The sequence below is a fragment of the Vespa crabro genome, chromosome 19, assembly GCF_910589235.1.
Source record: "Vespa crabro chromosome 19, iyVesCrab1.2, whole genome shotgun sequence".
NCBI lineage: Eukaryota > Metazoa > Arthropoda > Insecta > Hymenoptera > Vespidae > Vespa > Vespa crabro.
The window spans coordinates 253,950-269,567 of record NC_060973.1 but is presented as its reverse complement, the minus strand read 5'-3'; the positions used below and the strand labels follow the sequence as shown (position 1 = coordinate 269,567).

Here is a 15,618-nt window from a genome sequence, read left to right as displayed (position 1 = left end):
TAAAACTTGAAATTAATACGAACAATTTCTACTACATACTATACGTTACTGATACGCGCGTATGTCAAGTATTTTGTAAAACTAATTACGATTGGTTACCGTATTCCTGTAAAGTTATTCTATTGGTTAGATTTTTCTCGTATAATTCTTATTGAATAAAATCCACCAACACCTTTTTGCGAATGAAATTTTAGGGAAATAGAAACGTGGTTCGAGGAAATCATACTTAGGAACACAATTTGAATTCGATCAAGTTTACGAAACAGTCTGAAGTCGTTAGTATCATTGAATGTTTAAATTTGAATTGCACAGACTTTTTACACATATTTATGTTGTATGCGTAACGTATGTTTTATAGTGATATATTTATTATTTATAAACCATCAATCTAAAACATTATGGATTCTGACGTGGAAAAACTTCAAAGTCTACTGCTCGACACCAATCTTCCATCGACCATACACGATCTCAGAAATCCAACAGAAGATTTTGTTATAAATTTAATTGTAACATTTTTAACATGGTTTAAGATCGACATTAATTCAATTAACAAGGTAAATTCATCGTTCAAATATTATATCAAATGAAAATTAAAATAAAGTATTATAACACATTTTATTTTTCATATCATTATTTTTATAGCCCACTTTCGAACAGCAAGTAGTTATGTCGTGTATAGAAGATACTGACATTGTAAGCATTATTAATTTACATGTAATAATGAGACAAATATGTGACCGAATATTTATAAAAGATTTTTGTATAAGTGATATTACTAATTGCGGTAAGTAGTATAAATATAATTATTATTGAAACGAAATCTTTCAATTATTTTCTGTTATTAATTTAAAAGTAATTTGTCTAATAGGCTCCAAAAGAATACGTAAATTTGCAAGATATTTAGCTAATTTTATACTTTATGCAACTAATAAAGAATCGGATATGGAAGATATCATAAAAGAAATTCATAGCAAAGCTAAAAAATTGGAAGAATTACAAGAAAGGAAAAAAAGTATACTAACGATAAAAAATGAGAAAGCAATGAATATTGCCAAGCAATTATCTTTAAAGGAAAAGGTATTATTATCTTTAAATTTATATAATCATAAATATATAATCATAAAAATTATAAGATGGGACTTTTAAATATACTTGTAATATTAAAACAAATGTTTTAGTATGAAATGGAAATACAGCAAATGCAGTCACTTATTGAGGACAATGAAACAAGGAAACTTGAACTACAGGAAGAGATGATTGTTATAGAAGAGAAGAGACAAAAAGTAGTGGAAGATTATAATACTCACAAACTTGAAGCTCAAAGGGTACATATGCGCATATATATATATATATATATATATATATATATATATATATTATAATTAATTGGTTTTACAAGTTGTTATTATATTTTAGTAAAAAGCAAATGTGTTTATGCAATTTTTAGCTTGATAAAACAATAGCAGAACTGAAATTGGAGGTAGTGAAATCTCCGGAAGAATATAAAACTCGTTTGTATAATTTGGAAGAACAGAATAAAGCAAAAATTGAAGAGCGAGAAAAAATGCAAGAAACATTTTTAGCTAAAAACGAGTTAGTTAAAAAATATGAGAACATATTATCTTTTGTACAAAAACAATATGAGAAATTCTCAGAAATAAGAGATATATATGGACATTTAAAGTATGTTTTGCATCTTGAAGTTTTATGGAGTATATTTATTTTGTTTTGCATTAACGGATGTACAAATTTAATTATTATATTGCATGATTTATAGGAAAACAAATATTCAAGGAGAAAATATTAAGAAGCAAGTTGATACGATGAAAAACGATATTACTGAATTAATTAAAAAACACAAAATGCAAGAAGATCATCAAGGGTCTACTATCGATGAGATTCATGCACAAACCAAAGAAAGATTAACTGCAGTCCGTGAATTACATGCACAATTATTAAGGTACTTAATATTAAGTGCAATATGTTTATATGAAATATGTTTAATAATCGTAAACATTTTTTATAGTAATAAAAAGTTGGCACTAGTTAAATTGGAAGAAAATAAAGTATTATATAATGATTCATGTATGGATAAAAATAAAATCAAAGATCTCGTTAAAAAAATAGAAGGAGAAACATCTGCTTTTATTAAGAATTGTCAAGAACTTTATAATAATGAAATTCGAAATGTAAGTATAAATAATCATCTTTTTCCTTAATTCGAATAAATTTCAAGAAAATATAGATCAATTAATCTATTTATTTGCAATGTGTATTATTTGAAAAAGTATATTATTGTATTATAACAGGAAATCAATTTACAAAAATGTTTCAACAAAGCTTGGGAGGAGTCACATAATACCGTAGAATAGTTTTTTAAAACATTTGAAAATAGAGTTTAAAAAAAATATAAATTTATGTCATTAATTTTTATTTTTCGTTTCAATAGAGTGATTAAATAACAAAATAACAGTGTAACATCTTCATAAATAAATTACATTACAGTAAAGAACGAAGTTACATAAATTCTAATATATGTATATATATATATATATATAATATTCTTAAAGAAGGGAATTGGTTAATATGTAAGTAGCTAATGATTGTATATCTTTGTATGTTTATATATTGTAACGGCTCGCTAAAATATATAACTTTAATTAATAATAGGATAAAATAAAGAAGAGAATAAATAAATTTCTACAAAAGTTACATGTAATTTTGTAAAATTATTAAAATTGATGAAAACTGAAAATAAGATAATAATAAAAATCATGAATAATTTAAACTAAGCAAAGCAAAGAGCATGTATATAAGAAATAATAATAAGTCTAAAAACAAAGAATAATTGCCTCTAATAATTTAATGAATAAACGTATGAGAGGGTTGATTACTTCGGCCGTTTTCTTTTCTCTTTCCTCCTGCCGCGATTTTTATACTCACTATGAATTTTATATTGTGATAACATTTAAAAAAAAAAAAATAGCTTAAGCGAAGCGTTACAATATTTCTGAATAAATCATTTATATAGAATTTAAATACTATTATATATTTAACTTGTGAGTTATCATGTATATTATATACAATTGTGTATACATATTAACATTTACACTTATATTATTATTGTTAACAAAGAAAATTTTATAATAATAACATGAATGAGAATTTATATATGAATCATCATTTTCTTCAATAACTCTGTTTGTACTTGTATGTCAATAAGAGTTATTAACTACATTTCATATATATATATATATATATATATATATATATATATATATATATATATATATATATATATATATATAATATTTTTAATAAGTGCATATATATTGCTGTATTCAGTGCTAGATTTTTCAACATGACTATTAATTATGTACAAATTATTTGTCACGTGCAAATACATTTTTTTATATAATGTATTTAATGTATTTAAGTACAAGAAAGTTTATTATATATATGTATGTATTATTAAAGACTTTCATGAAATATGAATTGTTTTGGTAATATTTTTATAGAATATATATTATAAAATGAATTAGTTCTTCCCATAAAGGATTGTTTGTACAAGTTTGACAAACATCTTATATGTATAATTATAATTTTAGGATGTTTTTTACATACAGCTTCTACTATTTTTCCTTAATTCTTCTTCCACAATTTGTATTGCAATAATAAATTATCATCAACAACTTTACGAGATTTAAGTTATGCTCAATTCTTAAAATATTAGTTCATTTCGTCGTAGGTAACATTATTACGTAAAGACTTAGTGCAAACATTAAATATCATATAACACATCAAAATAAGAAAGTATAACCGAGATTGAATGATCAATGTTTCTAAACTATTTCAAATGGCAGTGATATGGAAAACTCAGATATTATTTTTGTTTATCCGAAAATATAATAATATATGTAATATAATGTAAATTTGATGTCCTTATGAATTAATATTAATTAGACTTTGAGATAGATATTTTTACAAAGTACAGAAATATACATTTTTTGAAATTTATAATTGATGATTTTCCTTGAATATCTTATAGTTTCCAAATTCCTAAGCATTACAATGAATTGTTAAAGTATTTATTGCTAGTGTATATTAAAGTTAATACGTAAGGTAAAATTCTTTGACTGTTCTCTTAACATGTACAAGATGAAATAGTTTTTGTCTTGTTTCTCTTAGTAATATAAAATTATGTAGATTCTCAAATATATGTAAAAGTAAATGAAAATATAGTGACTTGCCAATTTTTTCAATAATATTTACATATATTTATCTAAATTTGTGTCCATGTGTACATATCCATACATTTTTGTATATTCATTTCATGTAGGATATTTTGTACATGTTTCAAATGCAAAAAAAAAGAATATATTATATAAATTAAGTAGAAAGATCATTTATGTAAAAAATACTACGAAATATTTAATTTAATTCTAATTTTTGTAAACGATGACAATAGAATATATTATCTTGTTTTATGATTTTAGCATTGTATTTTTTTTTTTCTAAGTATCTTTACAGCAGAAAATTAGCTATCCATAATAAGTGGAATTCTTTTATTTTTTCAATTTTTTTTTTTTTCCATTTTTCCTTTTTCTTGTCTTAATTCTTATCCGATCATATAATATCCTTCAATCAATAGATAGGACGATGTCATATGGTAGAATATGACTTCCATGTAATATTGCCGACTTCTTGTCAAGTCAAGCAGATAATTGATTTCTTTAACTTATATTTTACTACCTATCTCTTCCGAATTTGAAAAATATTTGTCGATAACTGTAAAACCTCATATCCAAGTGTTTTTTTTTCTAGTTATGAGTCAAATTATTTCATAGTGAATATACTATAACTCGTTAACAACAATATATTTCCATATGATAATACATTTTCATTATTATTAATAACATAATGCAGCATACAGTCTTATAGGGGCGAAAGTTCTAAGCCCAAACTAAAACTCTTTAAGTGTTATATCTGTTATAGGGATTTAATGAAAACATTTCCTTTGTACATGTATACAACACTTAAAGAGTTAAAGCACTTATTTCTTTTGTTCGCTTTTCTTTTTTTTCTTTCTTTTAATTTTCTTTTTCTTTCTTTCTTTTTTTTTTTTTTTTTTTTTTTTTTTTTTTTTTTTTTTTTTTTTTGATGAAAAAAAAAACTACTATAAATAATGAAATAAAAAATTATTCATTTTTACAAATACAATAGCAATGACATTACAAAGCCAAAATACACCATAGTCTAAAAAGTTAAGATTATATAGAACTCTACTACAGTAATGCTGTGTATGTATGAAAAACTCGAATTTTGTTACATTTATGATTCATTTGTTCAATTATTTAATCAGTATTAAACTTTACATTATATTGTCTCGAATCAATGAATACTATAAGTTTAAAGTAATTAAGAACAAATAATAAGAAGTAGTGAATTAGAAATAAATTATTAATAACTTATGATATATTAATCTGCTTTGAATATTACAATGTTAACATTTGATATTGAAAAGCACGTTTGATACTTTGATTTTATCAAGACAATTTTCTATTAAGAGTAGATACATAACATTTGATACATATGTATAAAAATGGCATTATTAGAAAAAATGAGAAAGCAAAAAATAATAAATTTAAATTATATGATCATATTAATAAGTACTACAATCCATTTTGAACTAAATATAATTTAAATAAGATTGGTTTCCCTTAGAAAGATGAAATCTTAAAACTTGCCTATCATAACAATTTATCTAATATATTCAATGAAAACGTTTGTAACTTAATCAATAATAATTAATATAAAATGCAATAATATTCTGAGCGATTAATTTTCAATAATATTCTAATTACAACTTGTGTATAAATCATTATATATTGCTTACATGAATATTTATTTTTTTACTATTGCTAATTATCAAAAAACAACACAAAAGTACAGATTTTTTTTATTAAAATATAAATTCTGCTTTCAATTAACATTACTGCACATTAAAGTAACTTATTCTATAAATAATATTTAATTTTAAGTGTTCTATTGAAAAATCAATATATATATATCATATAAATTAAGTAAATAAATGAGACATTAAAACATTAAAAAGCATGAAGCAAATAGAACATGTATATAGAAAACAAATTATATGTATGTTACAATGACAGAGTTTATCCGTTTTATTAATGGGGGAAAAAAAAAAGAAAAAAAAAAAGAAGAAGAAAAAAAGAAAAAAAAAAAAAAACCATTAATTCATTGTTCCCTTCGCCATTTTTAAACTAATTGTAGAGATCAATTAGTAGTGGGCTGTTTCTTTCTAACAAGAAATCCATTTGAACTTGTGCATTTTACAATTTGTAGTACTGTATTTATTGAAATCTTTCACTTATATTCTCACAGATATTTAATTAATTGTTGTATTAATACTAATAAAGAAATTGTTTATAGTAACACACACAAATTATTAAAGTGGTATTTCAATATATAAGGACAGTTGAAAATGTCCGATTTAGCCCACTACTCTCTCTGTTGACTGTTTTTGTTCTAGATTGTTTTTAACTTGTTTAAACAGAGCTAACCTGAATTGAAGAAGTCAGTGATTCTGATTCGTTATGCGCCCTTAAGTTGATAGAAGCTTCTATATTAACGTTGTTGTCTCCAGTATCTCCACTTAATCCAAGTCGTTCTCCATCCATTAAAGTAACACTTTCAGTTCCAAATGAATTATTTTCCACACTATTATTCTTCTTTCTATTCATACAGCCATTAATATTTATATCAACTTCTGATTGTTCACTATTTAACATTGAACTACTTCCTTTGATATTCTCTTTTGATGTATTTTGTGATCCGAGTCTCTTTTCCTTATCGGATATTGCATTATGAAGGTTCTTTGTTGTTTTTCCATCCCTTTCTTTAGGTTTTTTTCCAAGTACTGGAAAATTAGTCATTTTTGATGAAGCTTTTTGATCCTTTGCTTGTCGCATTGAGCCAGTACGATTTGGTTCCATTGATTCTTGCTCTTCTGTGATCGAGACCAAATTACCTTTGCCTTCTCCACTGGAATCTTCCTTTACAACTTGAATCGGTATGTCATCTGCAGAAGAAACGCAAAAAATTTTTGGTGTATTAAATATAAATTTAACCATTTGCGTAAATAAAAAATAATTGAATTCAAACTAATCAAGATTTTATGTCGTCCAAACTTTTATATAATGTACTTAATAAAATAGTATTTTAAAACACTATACGTATAAAGTATTTAATATAGGAATATGAGATTTAAGCAAATTTGTGAGCAAATAAGCAACTGAGAAGAAGAATATATATAACTGAATTTTGTGTGTCTTAATCTATATACCAAATGGCTTAGGTGTATTAAACTATATATTATATATATATGTATGTATATCTGCATGCAGTTTTTTGACATAGCATGTGCTTTGTACTTGTATTCCATCACTGGTGGTGGATAATATTTTTTAAATGATTATAATATATAATTGCATAAGTTATTAGAGGTGATTAGTGCTCGTATTAAACTAAATACTGTAATCGCGTGATTGGTGAACAACTTCAGCAAGATTAAGTGATCCTTGATTGCAGCAACTTTATATTTAATACCATATATTTGTTGATAATGCAATGGTAGTAGAAAAAGTGCCTGTTGTACTGCTTCCTGTATACAAACTTTCTGACGAATCTTGTACAGCCTCTCCTAAAGCTTGTTCTTCTAATACACTATATAAATGTGTGCTGGGATTTAATTTATTTTCATTATAAACCGAATCGTATATTTCTGTAGTTTCTTTCCATTGTCTTTGTTTTATACCATCTTCAATACTATCTCCAGCAATCTTTCGCTGGTCTTTGCTCTTTTTAAAAGGTGATCTGTTTGGTGAGTTTTGATTGCTGCATGTGCTTCCTCGTCTGGAACTTTCCAGAGAGGTGGAAGAATGAGTTTTCCCAATATCATCCTCATCGAGAGAATTGGAAAAAGCATGCTTCCAAAGCCAATTACGGCGTTTATTATTTCCAGACGTTGTTGGTTGTTGATGCTTCTCAACTTCAGTACTGTGTAACTCATCCGCAAACAATTTTTCATCCAGATCATCTAATGACACATGTGTGTAACAAATGCACATTCATTGAATTTACTTGTTTATATATATATATAATAGAAACATTTTTATAAGTTTAATTACGTATGATCAGAGATTCGTAATAATTGTATATTTGATAAAATTTATTTTGTGTAAAAAAAATTGCTTGTTCAACATAGTAGCACTACGTGCTACTATTATTACCAACTTATTCAGTGTTATATTACATTAAAGATATTTAACATTGAATTCTTCAGAAACGATCATGCACCTCTACCTCTGCATTACATTATACCCATATTTACGAATATTTACGTTTCTAATTTTAATAATATTTACATTTATATTTGTCATATAGTAATGTTTATATGATATATAATAAATATATTTGCAACTATTGTGTTTATACTTCCCTTATTTGTTAATTAAAGTGCAATGTACTTTCAATTATTTAATATTTTTTAAATAAAATAGAAATACAGAAAGGAACGAAAATTAATATCTCCTCTGTTATTTCTTTCTACAATGATGCACAAATAATTGACAATATATTGTACATTAAAGTATAATAATAAATATCTGTACAAAATATTATTACTACTTGGAAATTATTATATAATCATTCGTTTGTGTAACGCATCATGTTACGGTATTGTTATGTTTCTTTGTTTTCTTTTTCTTATAGTACAAAGCAATACAAAGCAAAAAAATTGTATTTCTAGACTTCTAAACAATTAATTTTACCATACAAAGTACGAAAAAAGAAATATAATTTTTAAAGACATACCTGGTAATTTTTTCGTGCGGAAGGAGGCATTTGTAATCATAGATTTCGATATTGTTGGAGTTGCAGTTACAGAGGTCAATGCTACGCAAATGCCAATAGATCCGTCACTTGATTGACCTAAAATTAATAACATATAACATTAATGAAAATAGTAAATAAACAATATTTTCTTATAGAAAAGCAAATAATTACCGGATGGTCCAGAATTAGCAGAATTTCGTATGGCATTTGTAACCAACATTACATCAGGGTACATTTCATAACATGCTCTGTTATGTATATCCTCCACAGCTTGATTCGCTACATACCAGCAATCATTGTACCTAATGATAAAAAATTGCTTAATATATAACGATTAATAACGTGTTTTCGCATTAAATAATAAAAAAAGTTTTAATTGCATAATAGATGGGATATATACATTGCAAAATATACTGCATGTAGAAACTCGAGAAGAAATTGAGTCGAAACAGGTATGCGAGGCAAAAGTCTTGGAACAAAGCTAGATTCGCTGCCATACGAGGATCGTTGATGATGTCCTGGTTTTGTGAAACCTTGAGTGACAAGCCTGCGACAACGTACAATTAGTGATTAATTAATTAATAATTATATCTTCATAACAGCTCCAATTAAATAATACTCAAGCTGATAGTTACTTTAGATTTAGAATCTTATTAATCAAGCTTACTTTGTTGCAACTTTGCACAATTGCTCCAAAGCAAACTTATTTATATAACCCAGTTGTTGGTTATAAATAAAAAGTAGTGCAGTCATCACTTTTAATCTATTTTGAGCATTCAGAGTTTCTACTTGACGTAAAGGACCCCAACTAACAAGTTTTGTATTGCATTCTTCGAAACGGCGCACTGCACTTTCGGTTAAGGAAGCCGGTGTCAAGCTTGCTGGCTACTCAACATAAAATTTATATATAAGTATATTCATTTTGATATATTACTATATACTTTTCACACTTTAAGTTACTATTGATGTGTCTATAAATTTATTTCCAATGCAATAACTATATTCCATCTTATATTTTCTATTAATAATAATGTTATTCAGACTTTACTGTATAATATAGTTTTAGAAAAAGACAAAATTTGTATACCTCGTGATATATGGATAACATAGCAAGAGATGGTAATCGAAAAGAAACTGCCTTTTGCTGTCCAGATTTATCCACTACCTCAAGATTATATAACCCAATTAGAAGAGTTTCAACTGTGCGGCAATTCTATTAAATATAGCAACAAATTATTTATAAGTTTAAAATAGTTAGGAAAGACAATAGAAACAGAACAACATAAAGATCTTTAATATGTCTATCCTTACAAGCTAATAATAATTTTAGTTAGATAAATTTTTACGCAACTAATTAATTATATACATATATGTAATTAAAATAGAAGTGTATCATTTTCTAAACAAGCACATTTTACTTGCTATCATTTATAATAGCTCTAGCTTTGCGATAATGAATATTTATTCTCATAAAAGTTAGAAATGGTGCAATTAAGCAAGTTACATGTCATGTTCTATTCATCTTTAGAATACAGATTACATCTAATCTATATTATGTAATACTTTCCTACATCTTATTTTTGTACTTTGATCTTGTGGGAAAAAGAAAAAAAAAAGAAAAAAAAAAAAAAAAAAAAAAAAAATAGCACCGATCATTCTATGCTTGCTACATTGGAGATAATAATTAAAAATGTAAACTTAATAATACGATATTATTACCTTAATATCACCATGGGCAGCAGAATTTAGATAAATAAATATTAGTGTAGGTAAAAATTGCAAAGTAAATCTTCTGAGTTCTATCTCTTGAGAACGATAGAAATCAAATAGTTGATTACAAACTGTATCTACAAGCTGAAATAAAAAAGTAAGTATGATAGTTATGGATTAATTTTCATTGAATGAAATGATATGAATAAGATGGAGAACAAAAAACCTTTAATTTTTAACTGAAAATAAGGTGAAAATACCTGGCTATATTTGCTGCGCTCTTCGAGCAGTACATAAAGTGCTCTAACTATTTCATTGTCTTGCGATAATGTAGTAGCAAAAGTATGAAGTTTAGAAGGTGATATTTCTCCACAATCTGCCAACCATTCATTTATCAAGCTCTCTGTCATTTTCTGCTTGAACCTATCAATTATTAATCAAAAAGTCAAACTTTTATTTATTAGGAAATTTGACGTCGTCAAATATCTGACATAAAACACCGATGATCATTCCAGTAACTTCAGAACATTCTCTATTATAAATTATTTCCACGTATCATTAAATTTATTGTTACCTTATGTTCTTCTATACATTATGTCAAATGAAAAATGATTTTAACTATCGGAGCTCATAATAATTAAGTATCACAGCTCGTTCTAGCATTAAAGATTACGTTACATTTAAAAAAAATCTGTTGATTACCGAGGTTTTTAATAATGCTATCTCAGTTGAATATTAAAGTCGTTCTATTATTAATCATCGTCACAATATTAGTTTTATGATCGTAAATGACAGCAGTCGAATGCATAAATTTGCGTTATTAAGATCTGAATATTGACAAATTACTACCTTATCGATAGTTAACTCAAAAATGTTAAAACCGTGTCTAAACAATTTCTGAACACACGTAACTCATCCACATCCTGTCTAGTCTTAAATCCTACTGTACTGCCCACTATTGTCAAACTACAACATCAGCGCCAACTCCTTCGAATGTTTTTTTTTCCTCGAGCTCTCTCATTTTTCTTCATTTTTATTTCTTCTCCCATTCTTATCCCCTTCTCTTTCTTTTCTTCTTCGTTTCTCTATTCGTATATTATTATACGAGACCGACTATTTAATATATGAATCAGAGAATATTTCAAAAGAGTTACGAATTTCTAAATATTACAGACAATAGCAAATTTTAACTGAAAGAAATACACTAATATATAAATGTTTTTAAAGTTTATCCATGATACTGAAAGAAGTTTGTTTTTTTTTAACCAACGATCAATGATTTGCAAGACATTCATATAAAAGTAGCCATATTTTGTGCTTTTAAATAAATGCCCTCATATTTTATGAATTTGCTTTTTATAAGCTGATTGCATATTGACATATCGTAATCTCGTTCGAATTGCTTCTATTTTAACTCGCTTGAAGTTTCGGCGATAATTTCAATAACCGACATTAACTAATCGATGTTTCAAATTCGGCCAACTTCAGTTATAAGTCGTGATCGGTCTTCGCATCGTAGTATTTTTTAAAAACATTAAAAATGATTATAACTTTTAAATTTTGTCAAATATTAACGAAGTGTCATCAAAATACAATCATTCGATTTCCACGAATATATTTATCAACGCAAGAACACAAAACTGAGTATAAACAATTACTCTTCTTCTTCTTCAAATATTATTCTTAAAATAACAATATAATAATATATTAATTTCCTTCATGTGATGATTTACGGTATTTTTATTAATTATTGTTATTATATTTTAGGAAGAAATGGAAAGCTACTATTGGCTTAGAAATTCATGCACAATTAACAACAAATTCGAAATTGTTTTCTTCTGCTTCTACAATGTTTCAAAAGCCTGTTAATTCTGCTGTATCTTATTTCGATTGCGCAACTCCAGGAACAATGCCGGTAAATTTAGAATCATTTTTATTTATAAAACTAAATTTACGAAATAAATTATTATAGGTGCTTAATCGAAAATGTGTTGAAGCAGGTATTAGCACTGCCTTAGCGTTATCTTGTACATTAAATGAGATTTCAATATTTGAAAGAAAACATTACTTTTATGCAGATTTACCGGTATGTTAACTATTTCTTTAATAATAAATTTATATGTATATGAATGCATTGTATGTCATATTTTACAAATATAGGCTGGATATCAAATTACACAATGCAAACAACCATTGGCTATTAATGGCAAATTATGTTTCTTAGTAGAGGATCCAGAGACACATGGAGAACTCTATGTAAAAACGTCGAAAATAAAACAAATACAATTGGAACAAGATAGTGGGCGAAGTTTTCATGATGAATCCATTGGAAGGTAAAAAAATTACTTCAATCGCATAAGTCATCCACCTTAAGAGTTATTAATTATTATTTATGTAATCTATTGTAAAGTGTTTCATTATTGTTTTTGTTTGTTTTATTAGTTTTCCAATTATAATATTAATATATTGCAGAGTTCATATATGTCTGTTATGATAGGAATCTCATAGATCTAAATCGTGCAGGTGTGCCATTAATGGAATTGGTTTTTGAACCAGATTTAAGCAATGGAGAGGAAGCAGCAGCTGCTGTAAAAGAACTTGTGAACATTTTTAAAATATTAGGCACTTGCTCGTGTAAAATGGAAGGTCTACAAATATATATAATTTTTTTTTTTTTTTCTTTTTTTTTTGTATATAAATATAATGTTGTATATAGATTTATAATTTTAACATAACATTATAGAAGGAGCATTCAGAATTGATGCAAATGTTTCTGTAAGTAACGATGATAATTTAGGCGTTCGTACAGAATTGAAAAATATTGCACACGTACGTGCTGTTGCCTCGGCCATAAAATATGAGATAAATCGGCAGATTTCAATTTTAGAAAGTGGACAGTTAGTTTTCAATGAAACCAGGGCATGGGATAGTGTAAACAAGAAAACAATTCCATTACGAGAAAAAGAGGAAAAACAGGTATAATAATATATGTCGATACATTAAATTTTATTCTTAAAATCAATTAACTTCTGATGTTAAATATTTTAAAAAGATAGTTTAATAATTTTTATTTTATTATTTCTAGGATTATCGGTTCATGCCTGAGACAGATCTTCTTCCTCTACGAATATGCCTCGATAATACTGAAAATAAATATAATTTAGTAGATGTCGCTACATTAAGAGAACAATTACCTGAATTACCACATGAAAAACGCAGGAAGTTGAAAGAAATATATGATCTCAAGGATCGTTTAATTTTCCAAATAGGTGTTAGTTTTAATATCATTAATTTGAAAAGATGAATTTGCAATGATCATAATATCATTCACTTCTATATTTTATTTTAGAATGAATTAAAATTTTTGGAATTATTTTTTGATATAATTGAAAGAAACAAAAATCTTGATCCAAACATGACTGCAAGTTTCATCATAAATACTTTACAATTATTTTTAAATACAAATGATTTAAATTTTGATTATTGGTAAGTTTATCGTACATTCGAATCATTAGTGGATTTATAATATGAATGATAGATGCAAATTTTTATCCAAAATATTAATTGATTCAACTTTTTTTTAGCAAGAATAACGTAGAAAATATTTCAAAATTGCTTGATTTGTACCAATCTAAACAAGTTAATGTGGCAATAGCAATAAAAGTATTACATTATTTAAATGTTAAATCGGATAAAAATCCCAGTCAGGTAAGATTAATCTTATTTCCATGTAATATATACATTTTATGTTAGAATTCAATTTTATAATCATTTCATATCTATTTATTACATATAGATTATTAAAGAGAACAACTGGATATTAATAACTGATGAAAACGAACTAGAAATTATATGTAACAGAATTATTGAAGAAAATCCAAAAATCGCAAAGAAGTATAAAACTGGGAAACGGAAAGTATTTAAAACATTGTTACGAAAAGTAGCTGAAAGTACAAATGAATGTGCTGACATGAATAAAGTAGTGTTAATTATGAGCCGATTATTAGATTCCTAAGAAAGATGTATACATTTATGAACTTACCTGATATATATATATATATATATATATATATATATATATATATATATATATATATATATATAAGCACAAAACAATTTTGCATATTATTTTGATTGATCATTTTAATTTTAATATATTTTTTTGGTCACACTACTCTATAATATATATATATATATATATTTTATATACATGTATATGTGTGTATATATATGTATATATATAAAGAACTTTTATGATTCCTTTAAAAAGCTGTTTTTTTCTAACATATTTACATATTATTATATCGAAAATATTATATAAAACATCATGATAAACTTTTTGCACATAATTCTCTATAAATTGCAGTGTCACAAGTACAAAATCAAATAGGAAATAAATAATTCTGATATTACAAATTGGAGACTAGAATTATCAGTCCCCTTTTGCAACTATAAACGTGTTGCCAGAATCGTAGTAGGTTTTTTCTTAATATTTATAATCATTAAATAAAATATAGACACATCGCATGGCATTCTATAAATCTTCGTTATTATAAGCATTTCCTATGCCTGAGAATGTGACATGTCTATTAGTATATCATGGAAGATAAAAGCAGATAACAATCTTTATCAAATTATGAATAGCATTCATGAGAAGAAAATGATTATAATACATGCTAACATCTTTAATATTTCTCATATATACACATGACTCGTATATTTACTTTTGTATTAAATAGCAAATAAAGCTATGAAATATAAAAGATATTTTTATAAAGACAATTTAGTTCTGAAAACAAAATACAAATTGTTTTTCTAATTTTATAAATACTGATATAATAAAAATGAATAATATCGTCTTGATTGATTACACTAGCTAAAATAGTATCTAGTTCTTTATTATTCATCTGTAATACTACTAAAAATGCGTCCTATTAAAATATTACTCATGTAAACAATAATATAAGATATATTTGATAAAGATCGTCCTGC

General features: G+C 25.7%; 3 protein-coding genes across 8 annotated transcripts; 2 read left to right on the top strand and 1 right to left on the bottom strand.

Moving 5' to 3' along the window:
- The first annotated feature begins 51 nt into the window (after window positions 1–51).
- LOC124430608 (probable kinetochore protein nuf2) lies at window positions 52–3,223 on the top strand. Its single transcript, XM_046977445.1, has 8 exons — window positions 52–554; window positions 643–784; window positions 869–1,077; window positions 1,179–1,325; window positions 1,448–1,683; window positions 1,778–1,960; window positions 2,027–2,189; window positions 2,310–3,223. Exons 1-8 carry the CDS (start codon window positions 399–401, stop codon window positions 2,370–2,372), a joined length of 1,299 nt encoding a protein of 432 aa, XP_046833401.1. The 5' UTR covers window positions 52–398; the 3' UTR covers window positions 2,373–3,223.
- A 1,639-nt stretch (window positions 3,224–4,862) lies between these two features.
- On the bottom strand, window positions 4,863–11,602 carry LOC124430592 (hyccin). Of its 5 annotated transcripts, XM_046977415.1 has the most exons (10): window positions 11,201–11,586; window positions 10,887–11,049; window positions 10,636–10,770; window positions 10,004–10,129; window positions 9,584–9,801; window positions 9,317–9,463; window positions 9,088–9,218; window positions 8,896–9,012; window positions 7,630–8,119; window positions 6,968–7,102 (listed from the first exon to the last, which is right to left on the bottom strand). In XM_046977415.1, coding segments are annotated over exons 2-10 (1,515 nt in total). In that variant the 5' UTR covers window positions 11,037–11,049; window positions 11,201–11,586; the 3' UTR covers window positions 6,968–7,101. The 5 variants fall into 5 exon arrangements, with proteins under 5 accessions (XP_046833369.1, XP_046833367.1, XP_046833368.1 ...); XM_046977413.1 differs by lacking the exon at window positions 7,630–8,119 and having other exon boundaries at window positions 4,863–7,102; window positions 11,476–11,602; XM_046977411.1 differs by lacking the exon at window positions 7,630–8,119 and having other exon boundaries at window positions 4,863–7,102.
- Window positions 10,649–14,710, top strand: LOC124430591 (glutamyl-tRNA(Gln) amidotransferase subunit B, mitochondrial). Of its 2 annotated transcripts, none has more exons than XM_046977410.1 (10): window positions 10,649–10,783; window positions 12,394–12,541; window positions 12,599–12,712; window positions 12,787–12,959; window positions 13,124–13,272; window positions 13,370–13,602; window positions 13,712–13,897; window positions 13,976–14,112; window positions 14,211–14,334; window positions 14,423–14,710. In XM_046977410.1, the coding sequence occupies exons 2-10, from the start codon at window positions 12,476–12,478 to the stop codon at window positions 14,639–14,641; spliced, it is 1,401 nt and encodes a 466-aa protein (XP_046833366.1). In that variant the 5' UTR covers window positions 10,649–10,783; window positions 12,394–12,475; the 3' UTR covers window positions 14,642–14,710. The 2 variants fall into 2 exon arrangements, with proteins under 2 accessions (XP_046833366.1, XP_046833364.1); XM_046977408.1 differs by lacking the exon at window positions 10,649–10,783 and adding an exon at window positions 12,052–12,270 and having other exon boundaries at window positions 14,423–14,709.
- The last annotated feature ends 908 nt before the right edge of the window (window positions 14,711–15,618 follow it).